General features: G+C 43.5%; 2 protein-coding genes across 2 annotated transcripts; both read right to left on the minus strand.

Moving 5' to 3' along the window:
* Positions 1–10,732: 10,732 nt before the first annotated feature.
* On the minus strand, positions 10,733–13,289 carry crp1 (C-reactive protein 1). The gene is made up of 3 exons (XM_020453294.2): positions 13,136–13,289; positions 12,918–12,975; positions 10,733–12,484 (listed from the first exon to the last, which is right to left on the minus strand). Exons 1-3 carry the CDS (start codon positions 13,136–13,138, stop codon positions 11,874–11,876), a joined length of 672 nt encoding a protein of 223 aa, XP_020308883.1. The 5' UTR covers positions 13,139–13,289; the 3' UTR covers positions 10,733–11,873.
* A 465-nt stretch (positions 13,290–13,754) lies between these two features.
* Positions 13,755–22,599, minus strand: stub1 (STIP1 homology and U-Box containing protein 1). Its single transcript, XM_020453724.2, has 8 exons — positions 22,407–22,599; positions 21,035–21,271; positions 20,609–20,807; positions 20,024–20,189; positions 19,615–19,693; positions 19,367–19,423; positions 15,914–16,030; positions 13,755–15,632 (listed from the first exon to the last, which is right to left on the minus strand). Exons 2-8 carry the CDS (start codon positions 21,146–21,148, stop codon positions 15,507–15,509), a joined length of 858 nt encoding a protein of 285 aa, XP_020309313.1. The 5' UTR covers positions 21,149–21,271; positions 22,407–22,599; the 3' UTR covers positions 13,755–15,506.
* Positions 22,600–22,948: the final 349 nt, after the last annotated feature.

Here is a 22,948-nt window from a genome sequence, read left to right on the forward strand (position 1 = left end):
TGGTCACATACCAGTCAGTATCTGGTGTGACTGCTATTTGTCTCATGCAGTGTGACATCTCCTTCGCATAGAGTTGATCAGGCTGTTGATTGTGGCTTGTTGTCCCACTCCTCTTCAATGGCTGTGTGAAGTTGCTGGATTTTTGTGGGAACTGGAACACGCTGTTGTACACGTTGTTCCAGAGCATCCCAAACATGCTCTATGGGTGACATGTCTGAGTATGCAGACCATGAAATAAATGGGACATTTTCAGCATCGAGCAATTGTGTACAGATCCTTGTGACATGAAGCTGTGCATTATCATGCTGAAACATGAGGTGATGGCGGCGGATCAATGGCATCAATCGTCATGGTATCTCTGTGCATTCAAATTTCCATCGATAAAATGCAATTGTGTTTGCCAGTACAGTTGAAACTGGGATTCATACATGAAGAGCACACTTCTTCAGCGTGCCAGTGGCCATCGAAGTTGAGTTTGCCCACTGAAGTTGGTTACGATGCCAAACTGCAGTCTGGTCAAGACCCTCTTGAGGACGACACGCAGATGAGCTTCCCTGAGACGGTTTCTGACCGTTTGTGCAGAAATTCTTCTCTCATACAAATCCACAGTTTCATCAGCTGTCCGGGTGGCTGATCTTATACGATCCTGCATGTAAGGAAGCCGGTTTTGGAGGCACTTCGATGATGTTGGTTACACGTGGTTGTGAGGCCGGCCGGTTGGATTTACTGACACATTTTCTGAAATTACATTGGTACAGAAATGAACATGAATTTCTCTGGCAACAGCTATGGTGGAACATTCCTGCAGTCAGCATACCAATTGAACGCTCTCTCAAATATTGAGACATCTGTGGCATTGTTATGTGACAAAACTGAACATTTTAGAGTGGCTTTTTATTATCCCCAGCACAAGGTGCACCTGTTTTATGATCATACTTTTAAAATACTTTTTAATTGATATGCCACACCTGTCAGGTGGATGGATTATCTTGGCAAAGGAGAAATGCTCACTAACAGGGATGTACAAAATTTGAGCGAAATACTCTTTTTTTGTGCGCATGGAACATTTCTGGGATCTTTTATTTCAGGTCATGAAACATCAAATCAAACGTTATTTGTCACATGCGCCGAATACAACAGGTGTTGTCCTTACAGGGAAATGCTTACTTACAAGCCCTGAACCAACAATGCAGTTTTAAGAAAAAAATAAGTGTTAAAGTACTTACTAAATAAATTGAAGTAATTAAAGAGCAACAATAAAATAACACTAACAAGGGGGTGGTCAGTGCTAATTGTCCAGGTAGCCATTTGGTTAGCTGTTCATGAGTCTCATGGCTTGGGGGTAGAAGTTGTTAAGGAGCCTTTTGGACCTAGATTTGGCGCTCCGGTACCGCTTAACGTGCAGTAGCAGAGAGAACAGTCTATGACTAGGGTGGTTGGAGTCTTAGGCAATTTTTAGGGCCTTCCTCAGACACAGCCTGGTATAGAGGTCCTGGATGGGTGGAAGCTTGGCCGTGTGATGTATTGTGACCAACCCTTTACATGTTGCGTTTATATTTTTGTTCACTATAGTCTCTCTTCGGTTCTTCCAAGGATCTCCTGGGGGGATTGCCATCACCACAGCTTAACTACCACGGCCTGACGATGACGTCAACCCAAACCAAGTCCGGCCTCTGGATCCTTCATCTGCAGCCCTTGATTTTATCCGGTCCATTCTCATTCCCCTCCCCTGAATCCTTTCTCACATCCATTCAATTTCCCCAATAAATATTCAAAATCCATTTCAAAGTCTGGTCCTCAAACTCGTGAAACCTCATGATAGGGTCATCCACATTTTGAGAGCGTTTTATGAGAATTTCAGCATTTCATGAGCGCACCCACATTTGACTGGGATGCTTTTGTCTTAATGACCTCAAGTCATCTGACAATAAACTAGCACTGTCAAAGGAAACAATACCCACTGTCTTAATCTGGGGTACCTGTCCAGACCAAAACAGCCAAGCTCCCCCCACCTACCAATTAACCCTTATAAAAGTCTAGCAGGTCACAGTCAGGCAGACAAGCAGCCTAGAGGGGCTGACACACACCACCACCCCCTCCACAGGCACATCAGCCCCTTCCCAGCTGCTCCACCCTGGTTCCATCACCAAACAAACAGTGGGACAAATAGAATAACCCCCTTCTCCCCCTTTCCGCATCAAGCCTAATATCTCTGATGATGGCTAAGGCCTTGGCTCTGAGTGGCAGCCCCAGTCACCAGTCATCAGACCCCCCCACTGGCTGCTCTTTTCACCCCACTGTTTGGAGAGGCTCAGTGATGGGTGTCTGTATGGGAATCTGGCCCAGTCTGCTATGACCAGTGTGACAGGGTTAACCAGCTCGACCAGCCAGGCTGGCCCTCTGTCCCGTTCGACCCCCCTCTCCATGCCCACATCGCCCCGAGAGATGTGGAGGGTGATCTGGCCTGGCACCGCAGGGGCTGCCCTGGCTGGTGCTTTGCTGGTGGTCTCTGCGGCCTATTAGTGTCCTGCTATCGGCCTGTCAGCCTGACAAAACAGGGCCCTGTCAAATTAAAGAGGGACGGGGATATGTATTCAAACGCACAAGGGAGAGAGAAAAAAGACGAGCCAGGAAGAGGGAAACCACCGGTGCTAATGTCGACTCTAAGCGAGAGTGACAGGCTGGGCCGATCGGTGGAGAGAGACAGAGATGGAGGAGAGAGAGAGAGTTCCAGTGGCTGATGATGTAGGGGTGGACTTGTCCTGAGGAGACTTGTTAGAGGTCCAGACAGACTAAGTCAGACAGCCACCATTTCCTGGGGATCTAAACCCAGGTAAAAAGCTCAAAGTTCGGGTGAACAGCTTGGAGTCATTTCCATCAACTCGGGTTGGACAGATTGGTTCTGTGTGTGCTTGTGTGCATGTTGTTGTGTGTTTCTCTTTGTGTGCACAGTACATACCAAGTGACATTTTAGACTTATGCATGGAGCAGATTATACAAAATACATTTTTCTTACTTTTATTGTGTATACAGGCCTACTAGTGTAGCTCTCCCTGTTGCTGGTAAATATACAGTACCATCGTAAAAACATGTCAGCTCAACCATTTCACCTCCAAGGGCTTGAAAGCTGCCCTCGACATGCCATGCTCTTTGAGGTTACAAGCATATTCCATTTCTTTCACTTGGCCCTTACAGTCACACTTGAGGGCTTGGTTTTATGGGAGTTAAGGGACAAAGTGGAAGTCCCAGCACAGAGCTAATTGGAACATCTATGTTGTCATTGTGTCAGAACATTGTTGCCACAGTGAGGGCAAATATGACTACCGCAGAGCAATGGAACATTGACATTATGTTGAGTGTGGCTCTTGTTGCGTGACATAATTCAAGGAAGCGCTACTGGTGTGTTAACTAGTGTTCTGACTGCTGTGTCTTCAGGGGCTGCTCAAGCTATAGGACGTGTTCAATTTGAACGGAAACCTAGCGGTGTGTGGGCTATAGCAGACATTACTGGAGGGTTGCTGGAGCACCGAGGTGCTACTATGTGTTGAGTTTGTGTACGACTCTAACGATGCGTCTCAGTTTTCGGAGAGAGGGCCTCCTCTGCGCTCCTTTCTGTCGCTGTGCGTTTGCTGAGACGGAGAGGTTGATGCACAGTGGCAGCTCCCCCCTCGCAGCCACGGGCCTGCCCACAGCCACTGCAGATGATAGTTTTAATTGCTTTCAATATTTCAGGCTAGTCCCTACCCACTGGCATAGAGTGCTTGTGTGTTTTTGTGTGTGTTGATTGTGTATGTAGGTGTGTGTGCGTGCACTTTTATGTGTGTGTGCATGCTCTTGTGTCTGTGCATTCTTTTTCTTTGTGGATCTGTGCCCACGTGGTGTTTGTGTGTGTTTGTAAATCTAATACCCTTTAGGAATGCGTGTGTTTTTATGTTTTTTCTGTGTGTGTGTGTGTGTGTGTGTGTGTGTGTGTGTGTGTGTGTGTGTGTGTGTGTGTGTGTGTGTGTGTGTGTGTGTGTGTGTGTGTGTGTGTGTGTGTGTGTGTGTGTGTGTGTGTGTAAATCCATTATCCTAATAGGAAGGAGTGGATGTGAATGCATTTTATCGTCAGCGAAATAAACAGAGAGTAAACATACAATCCAAATGTTTGTCAAATAATATTGTCAGGATATCTTGTGGATAATGTGCTGATTAAACTACATTAAAGTAGATTAGAGTTGAATTTCCAAAAACATGTTGATGACACTCAAATTCAATGAGTGTACAAGGAAATACTGAGATCCTATTTTTCCATTTTCAAAGGCTATGTGTGGTAATAGATAATTCACTCTGGGGTTTTCATGCAAAGACCTCAAAACACACACACACACACACACACACACACACACACACACACACACACGCATCTGTAAAAGCATTTCAGGCCCGGCGAACTACAAAACCAACTCGTCAATAATTCAATAAGAATGTCGAGCTGACATAACAGGGCATAGAAAACAGTATGCAATTAAGAGGTACAGTCATTTGCTTAACGTGCCTCGGAGAGATGCTTTCCTCACGCTGATTCACCCACAGAGTCAATCATTATGTGTGTTAATCCATTGATAGACCATCTCCTAACTTTATAACCTGTAAGGCAACCCAGGTGTTAGGGTTGCAGTCCAATTTCGGTTTAGATTCAATCCGGACTGCATAAGATCTACGCTATGGCGCGATTGAAATGTAAAGGCAACGTTCCTGCGTTTGCGGAGACTACGTTCACGGTAAACACAACCCGTTTCGGCTCAATCGGAAATGACCTTTACATTTCAATCACGCTATATCACGCTAGATCTTCCGAGGTCCGGATTGAATTTATCCCTAAATGCCAACTGAGGTGATGATCAGAAAACAGTGATTTTGGTATAACTGTTTAAGTCTAGGCATCTACAATTCTGCTAAAGCCATTTTTTCTTGGAGTGTAACTGTTTGGGGAAGTAAAAACCGATTTAATAGCGAGAGTCATATTCAAGTCCTCCTGGGAATGACAGTGGAATTTAGGGATGTGTTGGAGAGGACAGGACTTTTAAGACTGTCTAGGGGTGATTTTGAGAGTTAATTAAGACTAAGTCTTAGGACTACTAGGCTTCCCTCCATGTAAGAAGTGGTGATGTACTATAGACATAGTATAGAGACTGTAAGAAGACAGTGCCTCTGAGCTGTCGTATCATCTCTAACCTATACCGAGCCCCTGAAACCATTGCCAACCCTTTTCCCCCTAAACTACTCCCCATTACATGCATTTACACCCCCCTCTCCCCTTCATGTCCACACCCCACACACACAGCGAGTGTGCACTCTCCTCTCCTCCTAAGGATGGAGCAGAGTGGAGTTGGAGCCCCTCTCTCTGGCCGGGGGGCATATTAAGCCCCTAACATTCCCACAGAGGCTAATCTCCATCCATTTAGAGGGCTGTAATATTTAATGAGGGACCCTGGCCTTGCTCCCAGTGCCACGCGCCCTGGCACGCCTCATATGTTCACATGAGAGGGAGGCCAGCCCAGGGGCGACAGAGAGGAATTCACTGCTAAAAGCCCCACACAATGCAGTCGACCACAGAGCCGCATTGCTGCTATTCCCTCAGTCCACCTAACTGCAGTGGAGATGGAGATGGGAGGAAAATACTGAACACACCTTGGTTTAGATGAGATAACTACCCTTCTAGTAGTGGACAATGCAGTGTCTAAGTAAAAGATACTTGATTAACTATAAATCTCCCCATTAAATATATATGATCAGTTAACTTTTTTTTTTAACGAAAAGTAAAACTTGCATTATATGTTTACTTGACTTTTAAAGTAAAATATATAAATATATATAAATGTGACTACATTCAGGAAGTGGGGCATTTGGCTCTAGGTCCTACTTTACAGTAGGGCCATTTGGAAAAAGAAAACGGAAATGCCTTCTGGAACATTTGAACTTTCATAAGCCGTAATAAGAACTTGTATGTGATCTGTAAATATGAATACAAATGTTAAATGATGAGCCTTGTTTAGCCAAGGAGAAAGCACTGAGCTATATAATGAGAATGACTGGATCCTTCCTGGCTTGCCATGATTGGCTGAGATAATGGGTGGCTAAAGCTTAAGAGGGTATAAACGATGTAAGTGTGAAAATCTCAGCAAAATCTTTCAAGGGCTTTTTCTCCTAAGTGGTTTTACAAGTTTATCCATTTTCAATGCAGCATAACTTTCCCATGTTTCCTCCAACTACAGTGTATGGTATTCCATTTCTCAGCTATAAAATGTAGACTTAAGCTCACATAGAGGTGCGTTCACGAATGCCAACCTTCAATTCTTGTCTGTTTTGAAACAGCTGCACAGACATCATTTTGGGAGTCTATAACGGCCTTTAGGCCTACTCTAAAAGGGATTGTGATTATTGCGATAAAACCATATCAACTGCTTAGACACAACCTCTCCAAAAATCCTCAGAATCCAGAATCAGTATCTAAAGCAATGTCTCCCAATCCTGGTCCCGGGGACCCGAAGGGGTGCACATTTGGGAAACACTGTATAATGTAAAGGGGGGGGGGGGATCTTCCACTGGACAGCACTTACCCACTCTCTCTCACCCTCACACATTCAACTGAAGGTCAGGATTCACACAGGAAGTGTGAAAAGGCTGGATGGAAAAGGGTACAACGCCTCTGGTTTTAACAAGTGTGTAAGTGTGTTCATGTGTGCGTGCGTATGTCCGTAGTGCATGCAAAAGTGTGTGGAGGGAGTTAGGAGACACTATATGACACCACTACCCTGACACCGTCGGGGAGAGTCAGAAATTCCAGAAAGGCAGTGATTTTTTTTTTTGTGTGTGTGTTTTTAAAACGTAACATTTGCGTTACTAAGTCGCGGAGTGGTGAACGTGTCAGGAGGGAGACCATAGAAGTGCTCTCTGATTCAAACTGACTCTAATGGGGAGGCCTGGTGAATTTTTCATACAGCCCAGAGGGGGAGGAAGAGCAAGCATACTGGGGACATTATAACCTCCATCTCTCGAGGAGAGAGAGAGAGGGAGGTAGAGAGAGACCTTACTCATCACTATTCTCCGACCAATATGTCCATTTGTAATGCTTTTATTATAATCTATGATAATTATCCGACATAGTTCTGTTCTCAAGCTTAAGCCTCTACTCTCGGAAATATTACCAGACAAAATATAATGCACCCAGATGATTGTGAAAGCTTCTTGTAAACGTGAAGTACTGTATAATTTTACTGATACATACAGTATTTCAAGTAATTGTGAATTTGTCATGCTGAAGACAAGAATCACAATAGAGAGACACGCTAGATAGCTAGTTGACGTGTACTTGTAGAGATTTCTGGACTGATCAGTGTGAAATACATGTACACTATATATACAAAAGTATGTGGACACCCCTTCAAATGAGTGGATTTGGCTATTTTAGCCACACCCGTTGTTGACAGGAGTATAAAAATCGAGCACACCGCCATGCAATCTCCATAGACAAACATTTGCAGTAGTTTGGCCTTACTGAAGAGCTCAGTGACTTTCAACATGGCAGTGTCATAGGATGCCACCTTTCCAACAAGTCAGTTCATCAAATTTCTGTCCTGCTATGAAGTGAAACCGTCTAGGAGAAACAACGGCTCAGCCACAAAGTGGTAGACCACACACGCTCACAGAGCGGCACTGCCAAGTACTAAAGTGTGTTGCGTGTAAAAATAGTCTGTCCTCGGTTGCAACTGTACTCCCGAGTTCCAAACTGCTTCTGGAAGCAACGTCAGCGCAAAAACTGTTCGTCGGGAGCTTCATGAAATGACTTTCCATGGCCGAGCAGCCGCACACAAGCCTAAAATCAACACGAACAATGCCAAGTAAGTGCTGGAGTGGTGTAAAGCTCGGTAGAGGAGGAATAATGGTTTGGGGCTGTTTTTCATGGTTTGGGCTAGGTCCCTTAGTTCCAGTGAAGGGAAATCTTAACTCTACCGCATACAATGACATTCTAGACAATTATGTGCTTCCAACTTTGTGGCAACAGTTTGGGGAAGGCCCTTTCCTGTTTCAGCATGACAATGCCCCCATCCACAAAGTGAGGTCCATACAGAAATAGTTTGTTGAGATTGGTGTGGAAGAACTTGACTGGCCTGCACAGAGCCCTGACCTCAACCCCATCGGACACCATTGGGATGAATTTGGACGCTGACTGCGAGCCAGGCCTAATCGCCCAACATCAGTGCCCTGACCTCACTAATGCTTGTGTGGCTGAATGGAAGCAAGTCCTCGCAGCAAATGTTCCAACATCTAGTGGAAAGCCTTGCCAGAATTGTGGAGGCTGTTATAGCAGGAAAAGCGGGACCAACTTCATATTAATGCCCATGATTTTGGAATGAGTTGTTCGACGAGCAGGTGTCCACATACTTTTGATCATGTAAATGAAATAAAGGTTAAATCCCTTTTTAAAACGAATGTAGTGTATATATCAACGAAAGATAGTTCATGAATAACTGTAGAGCGTTTCATATGGAGTTTTACAGAAGATATGGTTGTAACCTAAAACCGATAACAAAATGTGACTTTTGTTGGGTTCATCTTTTTAAGTCTCCATGTTTTTCATTTTTGTTTCTGTTATTATTAAACAATATTCAAGTGCTCTTTCTTACTAGGATATCAAATCTTTGTGTCAACAATTCACTAATACAAGGTAATAGCAGGATTCATAAAGGATCAGATTTAGGATTACATTCTGTCTTATGAATCTGACAAAAGCTGGATAAACATCCACATTTTAATGGAATGAACATTTCTGCAAGAAAGCTCTTAAAAAAAAATATCCATCTGTTCAATGGACACGTGCCAGAGCTCACCCAGATAGCTCGTAGCACTGTCTTGCATATGCAAATATGTTTTGCCTGGAAATCTATTTGGAGTTGCTCGAAGGAATCCAGAACGGGCCTCCTTCTGTCTTCCCCAACGGCTCACGCGGGCCTCCCTTACGCCGTCTATGTCCTCTCGCGTGGAAGACATTTCACCAGCTCACACACGCAGGGACGAGCAGCACCGCACCGCAACCGCTTCGGATGGCCCAACCATGGGCGATTATGCAGATCTCACAGGCCGCGTCTGCTGGCTCCTTCCGTCTCGGCGAGCAGGGACAAGGCGCCCCGCAACTGTTTGCTCTGTTGTACAACACACGCAAAAGACCCCCATTCGAAGGACAGCGAGTAAGTAGTTATAGGCTTACTGTTTCCCTAGATGACCATAAAGAGGTGAAAAGGGCGCTACAATAAATGTTTAGGTGTTGTAAGTAAACCTAACTTTAAAGGTAAAATGTTCAGAAATTGTTTAAAAAATTCAGTGGTTGAAAACATCAATATGGTACTAAAACTGAGACCAGGTTGTATATAATCCTATAAAATAATGGTTGAAACAAATATGCTGATAGTTGATCTTGTATAAAGGGTTCCCAATGGTGTTTTTGTCACTAAAGTCTATTCTTATTATGGAAAATATGAAATATACTGCCGAGCAAGAACACACAAATTTGACTTTTGAGATGTTCCAAATAGGCTCAATGACTGCTGCCATAAAGCTTCACTTCAGTACAAAAATAGGCCAATATAATTGGTCAGAATTATTCAAAAATATTCCTACTCACTAATCTCTAGTCTCCTGCAATATGGGATGTATTCATAGTTCATTCATAGTTCATCCGATCTCAAAAAGTTCAAAAACTTGACTTAACTTGACTAAACTTGAAAGTTAATCAACCATAAGTAAAAGTTAAGAGGATATGGTGATATGGTGTGTATGGGTTGGGGGTGTAGTGTGATGGGGGGGGGGGGGGGTTGTGTGTGTGAGCGTCTAGGCTGGAAGGCAGCTAGCACTCCTCTTGGGCATGGATGCGAGTGCAGAGAAAGGAGGAGAGGAGAAACAGAGATGTGTGGTTGAAACCAGAGGGCCGAGGAGCCTGCCTGGGCAGATGGTCCACAAAGGTGTTACTACACAGTGAGTGGGCAGCGCGATTGATGCATTGCAACATTCAAGAAGGTGGAACATTTGGCTGCTGACCCGCAGTCAGAACTCATTCGCCCTCCCCTCCTTATTTAGCTGCTGCTGCTGCTGAGAGCCGACGGGGGAATTGGGTTCGAATAAACACACACAAACTCGGAACGCCGCACTTTCCCACCCTCTGGGGGACCTAGGCTGTATGTTCACTGGAAACTCCTCCTTCCTCTCCAAGGAGGTCAAGATGGAGGGGGAAGAGAGAACGGGTTTATAGTACCACAGAAGAACAACAGGCAAACTACTAACTACAGCACATAGCTGCTACTAAGTCAGCACAGACCCTTGAGACGTGCTTCCCCACAGGGCACACACTGGTTGAATCAACGTTGTCTCCATGTCTTTTCAAAGAAATTACGTTGAACCAACATGGAATATACGTTCAATTGACGTCTGTGCCCAGTGGGTTCTTTCAAGGGTCAATATTATCAGGACTGCAGCCTACACTTCATTGTTGGCGCAGTGAACAAATGTCTATACTGTTCATGTGGTGTTGTTTCTTTTAAAGTGCAAAACATCATTCACAACATATAGGTTATTACACATGGACAAATGGCCATTTCATTTTTAGAACAATTAAACAATGGCACACTATACCACCACTACTTTACCTTGTCTCACCAGCAATTGTAGGTATTATACAAAAGTGGATGCTCAAAAATTTCAAAGACCTATTTTCTCTTTAATAAATACACACTTTTAGTTATGCACATGCCAAGATCTGATTTCAGACCCAAAAAGCATTCTTACATCAGTTTAAACATTGAACATTTATGAGAGGGAGTGTGATAACCAAAGGCAACATTATGGCAATAGCTTTTAAACATCACAATCGCGGTTTGTCCCAAAGCGCAGTTAAATGATCAAGTATAGAAATAATTAATCATCCTTCTCTTTCAGCTTTCATTCACCTTTCACTCATCCTGTTTTCCATAAACAATTGTCAAAATAGTGGTAACATGGTTAACTTTCAAGAATAAAATCAATGATTTTAACATTGCAGGTCTAATGTAAACAGTTTCAATTGAGCCATTAGCGGGAACAAAAGCAATTGAAATCTTGAGCACAGGAATGTCACACCATTTGGGCTCCCGAGTGGTGTAGCGGTCTAAGGCACCGCATCTCCGTGCTAGAGGCGTCACTACAGGCATCCTGGTTCGAATCCAGGCTGTATCACGGCCGTGATTGGGAGTCCCATAGGGCGGCGCCCAAAGTTGTTCGTGTTTGGCCGGTGTCGGCCGTCATTGTAAATAAGAATCTGTTCTTAACTGACTTGCCTAGTTAAATAAAAAAATAACACCTCGCATTATCATGAAATATATTATTTGGAGCTCACTGATTAAAGAAACAAGCATATACTGCCACCTTGTGGTTAAATCTGGTACATTCCATTGAAAATAGTGCTCACCAGCCACGAGACAAGTGTATACCACATTTTCACATCTTGCTTCATGAATTAACATAAAAACTGCTGGAATGCTAATAAAATATGGTTAATCTCACCATCTATGCATTAGGTGAGTGGACATATCGTATCTATCCTAAATAGTTAGTTATAAAAAGAAAGGACCTTTTGGAATCAACTGGGTTTGACATTTCTGCATAGACTTTTTAAACATCACAAAATGTCCATCTTTTCTTATGAACAACTGGTATTTTGTGAGTGAACATAGTTAATTGACTACATAAGGCATGCAAGTGACTAGATCGAGAAGACCAAACTAATGAAAAAAGGTCAGTAGCAGGCCAGCACAGACACACAAACGGGTCACATCCGCGTTCGCTCGCGACTCCACTCCGAGTCAGTCATCATCCACTACGATCACATTCCCGTTCAGCTGGTACTCGATGGTGGCCCAGTCAAAGATGTTTCCTTTGGTGATCTTATGTTCGTAATGCAGGGCTTGGATCTGGCTTCTGGGCAGCACATAGTCCCACATGTTGAGGTCGGTCACTTCCCCCACAAAGCTCTGCACTGCCTCCAGGTCTCCCAGGTGTTTGTCCGGGTCTTGCCCAAGGAGAACGGTCCCCTTGGGCCGGATGGTGTGGCCCGGCTTGTACACCTGGTAGGTGCTGCGGCGGCCGTCCACCCAGAAGGCGGCCAGCCCGGTACGGGACTCCCAGGTGAGGCAGAGACTCGTTCTGAATGTGGTGATGGGCGGCAGGTGGAAGAAGGCGCCGTCGCCACTCAGGTAGAAGGCGATGCGGCCGTCTTTCTCGCGCCACACGTTAAGCTCGTCGTAGTCGGGCGTGCGGTAGGCGAACAGGATGATCTGCCGCTCGCCCTCCAGCTCGGTGGCCACACGCATGCACAGCGTGAACGCCCGCAGGCCCATCTCCTTTTGGGGGATGAGCGCCACGAAGCTGAAGTCCGTCTCATACGGGAAGACCAGCACCTTTCCGCCCAGGCCAACTGTAAACACCACCACAAACAACATCAACTGTCAATGAGAGCAGTTACTGGAGAAGATAACAGTATTGTAGCACATTAATGGTGTAGTCTGAATGGGACTTGAACCCGGGTTCCCTTGACTGTCAGCCCAGCACTTTAAATCGTTAAACCAAGAGGTCCAAACCACTTGACGGTCACTAGATGTTGTACTTCCGTCACAACAGTATAAAAACAGCGTGGCATGAGAGCAATCTGAATATGACTTCCTCAAAGATGTGCAAAATTTAAAAACATGAGTTAAAAGGATTTTTTTTTACTTGAGGTATGCACACGAGCTAAAGGACTGACCATTTGGGATTTTACCAAAAATAGTTACGCAAATAAATAATTACAAAGAAATAATCAATCATACATTTTTTCCCCTATATTCCATAGCCTACCAACCAAAACATACCTTCATTGGCTGAGGTGACACCCACGATACCCAGTAGGAGTATGAGCCTGGCAGTTATCTACCACAACAAACACATATCAGAATGGCAAAGCATGCCACAACTACGGTCATTGTGAAAATAATAAATAGTAGTAAATACATCATATACTATAGTAAAGTGCATATCCTGTTAACAAAATGCCTCAGCACACAAAAAACACTAACAGCATTGCTCTTACCATGTTGATTTAAAGTTGTTATTCCACTGAAAAGGTGATGATGCTAGCGCACTCTGTCACGCCTGTCTATTCTTAATGCCATGGTGTCTGTACGCCTCTTCCCTCCTAGTACCAGACCATTACATCACTTCAATGGACAGATGTGCTGACAATGGACCCGGTGTGTGCGGGGCGGGGGGGGGGTAAATTGGGTCTGGGTGACACTGGCCTTTTTGTGTTGACTGACACGCCAGAGGGTACACGCGCACACACTTTCAGAACATGTGATTGTGTGTGTGTGTGTGTGTCTCATCTATTAAGCCATTGAATGACTGTTTTGAATAAGGGTGAGTTCTAGGTCCAGCAACCTCATGGTCTTTGTTCATGTACAATTGTTTCGACCGGTACTAATGTCTGATTGACAGGTTGATTAACTTACAACTTTTTTTTCCCGTCCATTTTTCAAATTCCCAACCTCCCTCGCATGACACACACCTCAGATGCTGGAAGCAGCACCCCTTGGAGCAGGTTAAGGGTTAAGTGCCTTGCTAAAAGTGCTAGATGTGATCAAAAGTAATGTGAGCAAAAATCAGATGAACATTTCACAAGGAGACAAAAAGGAACAAACCAAAGTCATATGTATAATTAACATATCTACATTTAATACAGTTGTTTATTCTCAAGCTCTTCAGAAATCCTCAAAAAGCCAACCCCTCACCCCAACACAAAACCTGCAGTTCACTAAAATCACATGCATTCAGTTGAGAAAGGGGGCTTACGTAAACTAATTGAGGAAAAACTGAGAAATATCTAAGACGACTCTGTCAACAGCTGAGAATTCCAAGCTCCTGGTCAAGGTACTGCAACACGGATTGCTGTGATTGGTTAGAAATGCTGGAAGGGGGACGGACATAGGTTCGATCAAAATAGGGAAACACACTGAAATGAGAAGGTATAGGAGACTCAAAGTATTGGGAACATGACTGCTTTGACCAATAGCCAGTTGTCGTACTTTACATTTTTAAAGTTGTTGCGAACACCTACTGCTACTGTGTGGTTATAGTAAAGTAGGCATGTATGACGGGGCTTTTCCCTGCAATGGAGTGGGAAAACAATTCTTGGCCAAGCAGACCTGAATGCTTATAACAAACCTGAGCAGACCTCATGCTTAACAATGTAGGGAGTCCATTGTCATGTCAAATGCATACTGTACCGGCGGTTGCACTACTAGCCTTCAGCCAAACATTGTCCAAGCGCACACACCTATTGTTTTGTCTCTAATAACAGCAATTACAGCACAGTCCTTCGAAACAGGTTTGAAGAACGTCAAACCCAAAGAGAAAGTAAAGATGATAAAAGTGGAGGCATAAGAACCATCAGAGGAAATAGAAACGACCTTGTAGTCTCTATGCAGCACTTTAAACTGATGAATTGTCTATCATTCAAATCTCCTTCTTGGATGATGACAAGAATGCCATTTGGTACTACTGTAATAATACATACAACTCGTTGTAAAATAAAATAGGTTTAATCTAGTCACTCTCACTATATGTATACATTCAACATAGTATAACTGCCCGCTATGAGGGACTGATATAATGCATTAGAGGACCGTTGACCATCAGTTGGAACATTATAGTTTGTATGATCTTGTTATAACTCCAGATCACAGGCAATGACTTGAAGCAGACCGACTTGGTTGGTCAGTTTTTCTATAATACATTTCTCACATTTGCCATTATCTTGCATAAAAAAAAAAAAATCCACACTAGATTGTTTGAAAAGTAAAATAACAATTTGGCATCAAATTGACCAAGACCACCAACACTGAATTGTGGGAAATAAGTCATTACAGTACAACTAACCCATTATGTTTAAAAAATAATAAATTGAAATAAACAAAAATACTGGAGTAAGAATAAGATAAAAGGCTAATATTTTCATCATTTAGGTAGATAGTTCCAATGGTTATATTTGAGAAGAGATTGGAAGCTTTACATTAGAGGGTTTTGAGACCAGCGTGCAGCGCGATGTGTTCAGAGAGAATTGTGGCACAGAGAGATAGAGGGGAAGAGAGAGAGAGAGAGACCTGAGAAACATGGCCCCCAATTCTGAGGGAGAGAAGACTATCAGAGGAAGGGAAGCGATAAAGAAAGATTTAGAGAGAAGGGGAGGAGAGAGAGGAGACCGATTTAGAAAGAGAGAGGAATCACCTCGTGATATGGCTGTCATTTTGCAGTCCATAGTGTGACCCCCCCTATGTGTAAAGTGCATGTCCAGGAGGGAGTTTGTGAATTCTGTCACTTCCTTTTTTTCCTTGACACTTCTGGTGTGGATCTCAGCTCTGGGGCGTGTGGATCTCTGAGCCATAGGGGGTTCGGGTTATGGGGGATCAATAGTCCTCCACCCAACCGTTCTCCTGGATAAAGGCGTCGATGACCTCCTTCATGGCCAGGTTGGGGATCAGCTGGTCGTGAGTCAGAGGACTCCGGGTGACCGGGTCGAAATGGCCCACTCGCTACGGAGGAAAAATGGTATTGGTGTTGCTGTGAGATGGTGGCTTTCATTATTATGCATTTTACTCATGGTTTACAGTTTGCTTTGGATAGTATTACCCCTGTGGGTGAGTGGTTGATCGAGTAGGAACGGCAAGTGTATTTATAGCAATCTAAATTGGTGGCAATTTAGCGGTAAGTGATCGGTAGTGTGGCTAAAACAGTATGTCTATGAATGGGCAACGGTTAATCTATACTTCTGCTGAGTAGATGTCTATGATTATAAAAGGATGGTATACTGTACCTGTAGATGCTCCTCAATGTCCTTGCGGTCGTAGGTGATCCCACTGGGGGTGATGCAGGGCTCCCTCATCAACTCAAAGCTGATCTTTCCACACAGGTAGTCAGGGATCTCCCGCTTCTGTGGGGTTCACAAGAATAGACATGCATGTAAAATTATACATACAGCTGAAGTTGGATGTTAGCAAACTACATTTAAACTCAGGTTGTTCACAATTCCTGACATTTAATCCTAGGAAAAATTCCCTGTTTTAGGTCAGTTAGGATCAACACTTTATTTTAAGAATGTGAAATGTCAGAATAATAGTAGAGACAATGATTTATTTCAGCTTTTTATTTCTTTCATCACATTCCCAGTGGGTCAAAGTTCACATACACTCAATTAGTATTTGCATAGCATTGCCTTTGAATTGTTTAACTTGGGTCAAACATTTTGGGTAGCCTTCCACAAGCTCCCACAATAAGTTGGGTGAATTTTGGCCCATTCCTCCTGACAGAGCTGATGTAACTGAGTCAGGTTTATAGGTATCCTTGCTCGCACACGCTTTTTCAGTTCTGCCCACAAATTGTCTATAGGCTTGAGGTCAGGGCTTTGTGATGGCCACTCCAATACCTTGACTTTGTTGTCCTTAAGCCATTTTGCCACAACTTTAGAAGTATGCTTGGGGTCGTTGTCCATTTGGAAGACCCATTTGTGACCAAGCTTTTGCCTTGAGATGTTGCTTCAGTGTATCCACAGAATTTTTCCTACCTCATGATGCCATTTATTTTGTGAAGTGCACCAGTCCCTCTTGCAGCAAAGCACCCCCACAACATGATGCTGCCACCCCCGTGCTTTTCACGGTTGGGATGGTGTTCTTCAGTTTGCAAGCCTTCTTCCAAACGTAACAATGGTCATTATGGCCAAAAAGTTATATTTTTGTTTCATCAGACCAGAGGACATTTCTCCAAAGAATACACTATTTTTCCCCATGTGCAGTTACAAGCCGTAGTCTGTCTTTTTATGGTGGTTTTGGAGCAGTGGCTTCTTCCTTGCTGAGCGGCCTTTCAGGTTATGTCGATATAGGACTCGTTTTACTGTGGAAATTGATACTTTGTACCCGTTTCCTACAGCATCTTCACAAGGTCCTTTGCTGTTGTTCTGGGATTGATTTTCACTTTTCCCACCAAAGTACGTTAATCTCTAGGAGACAGAACACGTCTCCTTCCTGAGCGGTATGATGGATGCATGGTCCCATGGTGTTTATACTTGCGTACTATTGTTTGTACAGATGAACGTGGTACCTTCAGGCGTTTGGAAATTGCTCCCAAGGATGAACCAGACTTATGGAGGTCTACAACTTTTTTTCCTGATTTCTTTAGATTTTCCCATCATGTCAAGCAAAGAGGCACTGAGTTTGAAGGTAAGTCTTGAAATTTATCCACAGGTACACCTCCAATTGACTCAAATGATGTCAATTAGCCTATAAGAAGCTTCGAAAGCCATGACAATTTTCTGGAATTTTCCAAGCTGTTTATAGGCACAATGATCTTAGTGTATGTAAACTTCTGACCCACTGGAATTGTGATACAGTGAGTTACAAGTGAAATAATCGGTCTGTAAACAATTGTTGGAAAAATGACTTGTGTCATGCACAAAGTAGATGTCCTAACTTGGCAAAACTATAGTTTGTTAACAAGAAATTTGTTGAGTGGTTGAAAAACTAGTTTTAATGTGTCCAACTTGTGTATGTAAACTTCCGACTTCAACTGTAGATATTAATACTACCCCCTAGATGAGTGGTTCCCAAACGTTTTTGAACCGTGATGGGATAAAAAAAAAAAAGATTAAATAGGGACATTTGAAGTGTGCCGCATAATGTAGTGGTAATGACCTTCATCTCATCTGATCCATACAGCAAATCTATTTTGTGAAACATTTTTTTTATAGATTAAATAGGGTTTATTTGAACTAGTTTAATAGTTCCTTACTCGTGATGATTAATTTGTGTGTACCGAGGGCCAGATCCAGGTATAAGCGGTCGCCTATGCGCCCTGGACACATTCTAAAGGTGCCACTACGGACACAAAGCCATGTTCCGTTTGTTTCTATGACAGAGGCTGTGTTACAGCTAAGCCTAAATCAGGCTAATGGTTCTCACAGGTGATGTTAAATTATACAAATGGCTTTGCTTGTGATGGGCGTCCCTCAAATTCTACAAACGTAACAGCCTGAGCACACCGGACTTGAAACAACGATACAGATGTAACCATGTGTGCCATTCAATGTTTCACCTGAGCCTCACTGTTGTTTCCAAGTCAAAATTCCATGAGCATCTGAAGGGTCACGTTTATAAGCAGTTTATAACTGCTGCTGCTCCAGTTTCAACTGTTCTGCCTTATTATTATTCGACCATGCTGGTCATTTATGAACATTTGAACATCTTGGCCATGTTCTGTTATAATCTCCACCCGGCACAGCCAGAAGAGGACTGGCCACCCCACATAGCCTGGTTCCTCTCGGTTTCTTCCTAGGTTTTGGCCTTTCTAGGGAGTTTTTCCTAGCCACCGTGCTTCTACACCTGCATTGCTTGCTGTTTGGGGTTTTAGGCTGGGTTTCTGTACAGCACTTTGAGATATCAGCTGATGTACGAAGGGCTATATAAATACATTTGATTTGATTTGATTTGATAAGGGAGAGTTCAATGTGTGTAATAAACAAAAACTATTTTAAATGTTTTTTTTTTTTTTTTAAAGAGTAATAATCTAGATTAGGAAAAGTTTTACAGCACACCTGAGAGTTCATCAAGGCACATTGGTTGAAAACCACTTCCCTAGACACCATCTAGATCTGGGTCATATTCAATAGGTAACAAATAGAAGAAAACTGACTAAAAGGGACAGACTACCTGAACTTGCCCAATAAGAAATCCTTGTTTTCCACTGTAAAACATTTTGCTACGGTGTGCCCTAATGAACACAACCCAGTATAGGGGTTTGAAACACCAATGTTGACAGAGGCAAGACGATGTCTTCTTAACTGACAATGACAATTACATATACCAAGTCAACAACTATATATAGGCCCCGATAATCCTTCATAACAAGCCTCGACAAGCAACTTGAGGTGGCGGTTGCTGTAGAAACAGCTTGCACTGGAAATAGGAGGTGGGGTGCTAGTCTATTTTGGTAACCATAACACTGGCACAGCTAAGTGTCAAAGCAAGGGGGTGGGTCAGACACAGCTGATCAGAGAAACAGAGTGTGGTCAAATTCTATGTGTTTCTCTAAATTAAGTTGTGACATTTTATGAATAAGATCAAATATGTATTGTTATTTCAGTAATGCATAGAGCTGTGTTGTGCTATGGCTAACGATATTGAATAATCAGTAAGAGTCAGTGAAATTAGTCTGGATTGAAGGTTGTTCACAATCGCAGTAAACGGTGTGTTCAACTCATTTTAAAAGTATCACTCACTTTTCTCTTCTCGTCCACTTGTGAAAAGAGCTCCTCCATGTCCATAAGGAACTTGTCCTATTTAGGAGAAAAGCAGAGAGAGTCAGGTGACGCTAGCACAGAGCATTAATACAAATGCCCCTCAATATCAATGAGATATGGAGAAATAGGCAACATGATGGCAATTCAGATGCCCGACGCCAGTGCTCAGTACTTTAAAAGCAAGTGGTCCCTGCAAATTGACATAGGAGGATATAGACATAACTTACATGTTTTGATTTGATCTTGACGACGACGCTGCCACTCGGATTGTCCGACTCTTCGTTTTCCCGGGAATCCGCCACTTCCCTGAGAAAAATATAAAGACGTAGCATTTCCTTAATCACTCACTAACGATCCCAAGATGAACTGGGACAGAAAATGCACTAGCCAGACTTATTCCCCATCTCAACAATTTTATTATCACACATGATTATGCATGTGTAGAACACTGGGCAGGATATGTTGCAACTCATTAAATGTAATTCAAGGGGGTTCTGGCAATGAACTCATTTGCAATGAACCTACAGTATGAACTTCTATGCTTCCCCATAGGAAATGGAATATCAGTGCAGGCGTTTTGTTCATACAAGAGTACGAGTCTCAGTCTAAGAGTGTCGGTCCAGGTCCCTCCCTCACCTCTCCTTCTCAGCCAGGATGAGTTTGGTGAGATAGGCAAGCAGCTCGTTCTCCTGGTTGATGCGCTTCTCCTCGATGCTGTTCCAACGCTTCTTTTTGGCGAGCCGCAGGGCACTTGGGATGTCGTCTCCAAAGTTCAGCCGTTGCTCCTTGGCCAGGTTGTAAGCTGCCCACAGAACAGGCCCAGATATCATTAATGTTGTCCGTTGAAAGTAAGAGCTTAAAACTGGTATGCGGCCTCTTTCCCCCCCCCCCCCCCATCTACAGATCTTAGCATTCTACAAAAGAACATTTTAGTTGCACTACAAAATTCAATACAATTTCAGTTTAGTACCAATACACAGTACTAGGCACCTCTGAGGTTTAGTTAGATTGCAGCACATAACATTCTAACTAGCACTCAAAACAAAAATGCACATCAATGTTGTGTTGCAATACTGAGGGGGCCATATAAATACCATCCATATAATCATATCTATTCACTTTAAAGACAAACGGAGCCTATATTGGTACTGCTACGCTGACTTTGTGAAGGCCCAGGCTTAATCTGTATCCGAGAAACTGGCCCGGAGGGTTGTTCCTGACCTCTCTGCAGGTTGCCGATGGCCTCGTCGTAGTTCTCCAGCTCCAGGTGACACTGGCCCAGGAAGAAGTGGGCCTTGACCGACTGGGGGTCCATCTCCAGCGCGTGCTTGCAGTCCGCCAGGGCTTTGTCGTGCTGCTGCAGCTTCAAGTGGCACAGAGCCCGGTTGGTGTAGTACACCGCCACCAACGGGTTACGGTTCTGTTGGCAGGATACACAAAAAACACAAACATATTGCACAGGCTACTGTTGTAAGGGTGCATCAGTCCAGCGTATAGGCTACTTTTTATACGTACATCAATCTATTCACAATAGGTGAATAAGTCAGTGTCAATATCTCATGTCATACCCTTTCAAAGCAAGCAGACAAGTCTAGCCATGTCAACTACTACTACATCATCCAGAAAGGGAGGTAGCTCGCTACTCACGATGGCTTTGCTGTAGCAGGTGGCAGCCTCCTGGTACTTGCGGCAGAGGAACAGTCGGTTGCCCTGTTCCTTCAGCTCCTGGGCCGTGGAACTCTTCTCCGGGCTGCCTGCCATCTTCTCCGGTGGCTCCGCGGCGCCTGCTCCGCGCTGCTTCCCTATCCTGTTCCCCGTCTCTCCGGCTGGCTAGCGGTCAGGTGAAAGAATGGCCAGGCCGTCTGTTCTTTGTCTTCTCACCAGCTACAAAACGAAAGATGGGCAGCGTCATGCAACAGTCAATGCCTTGCTGCTGCAATGCACTTGCACTGCATTGAGCACTTTTGATGAGGTGCAGTCGCTGTGGCAACTCATAAATTGAGCCCTCACACTTCACTGGCTAGCTATGCATCATCATCACTGTTGTATGGTTGTGCAACTGCAAAATGCTGAAGTCGAGGTTTGAGATGCAGAAAAGCCAGTCACACCACCTGACCACACTGAAAGGACCGCATTTGTCAAAATTCAGCATATCCATGTCAAGTCCCGAAAGTTAGTTAGGTCAAGACTATAACGTTAGCTCTGCTTGCTAACGTTGGTCCATGTCGCAACGGAGAAAAAAAAAAACGTTAATTAGCTAACATTGGACTAAAGGAGCCGAACATTACTCCTTACTCCAAGGAAGCCACAAGTCAAATACTCCATTGCAGTACGGCTCTAGAAACATAAATTGCTCTAACGTTACTTTCATATCACATCAAAACCATTAAACAAATTAAAAATACACTGTCTGTACATCGTTTTAACAGGATTTAACACAGTTCCAGCACATAGTATTTTTCAGTGACAACACGTTTGTGTCTACCGTTTACACACAGGTGTTCGGAGGCGCAGGTAGTTACAGTACTTAGCACAGTTTGTCTGCCCACTTGTCTGTTTCCCGTAAACAAGAGCTGTAACATGGAAATGTGCCCGTGTGGGAACCATAACCCCAATAAAAAGGTGTATCAACTTAACATTTTGATTTATTTTATAAAATTATTTCTCGCCGATGTCAAAGAATTATGTGAAATGTACTGTAATGGAACTGTGAGTCATGGTCAAGGGCTAGCACGGTGGTTAGCTAAGAAGGTAATTTAGCTAGCTATCTAATCTTAAAGCTAGCTAGAGTGGACTTTCCCCACCATGAGTTTGCGGTTGACTGAACTAGAAATTATGGCAAATGTATAGTATTTAGCTACATTGCAACGTCCAAATCCCTGCAAACCTCACAACACCCCCCCCCCCGCGAATAAACAACGAACGTTAGCTGGTTAGCTAGCTAACGGCTAGCCTACCTCAAATATGCGGTTATTTATATACTACTAGCTCTACATAACATAAACATATGTAACCTCACCTGCTCAAATGAATTTCACATACAGGCGGTTGATGTGCCAGTATCTTTCGATTTCAATTCTTAATTTATTTGCTTTTCCCATTGAGCTGTTACGACAGAGCTGACAGGAGCTAGCAAGTTTGTTTTTATGCTGACGTCATGATGTAGACGACGGAAACTCGCGAGGTACGCTTCAGTGAAAATACATGTCTAACAGATGGCACTCTTTGACAACATGTCATCAAATTATAAATGCTCATGCAATTCAGAGAATAATGGGCGTAAATGATACACTTTTTTGATATGTGTTAATTGATTCCGTATCATCAATGTCAGGGTTGGTCTGATTGCCTTTCCGCAGCAACTGAGGCTCACATCACGCGTCTAGCTAAGCAGAATTTGCTGAAAGCAGCCCAGGAAGTGAAATTTCGTTTCATAGTATACCCGAAGGTATAGTACATGAGAGAACACAAGTATATATAGATGATATACAATGGACAATTGAGCTAGGGGGTACAATATCACATTACACAAGGACCTTAAGGGACATATATGCACTTATA

Source organism: Oncorhynchus kisutch, linkage group LG20 (assembly GCF_002021735.2).
Source record: "Oncorhynchus kisutch isolate 150728-3 linkage group LG20, Okis_V2, whole genome shotgun sequence".
In the NCBI taxonomy this organism is placed as follows: Eukaryota; Metazoa; Chordata; class Actinopteri; order Salmoniformes; family Salmonidae; genus Oncorhynchus; species Oncorhynchus kisutch.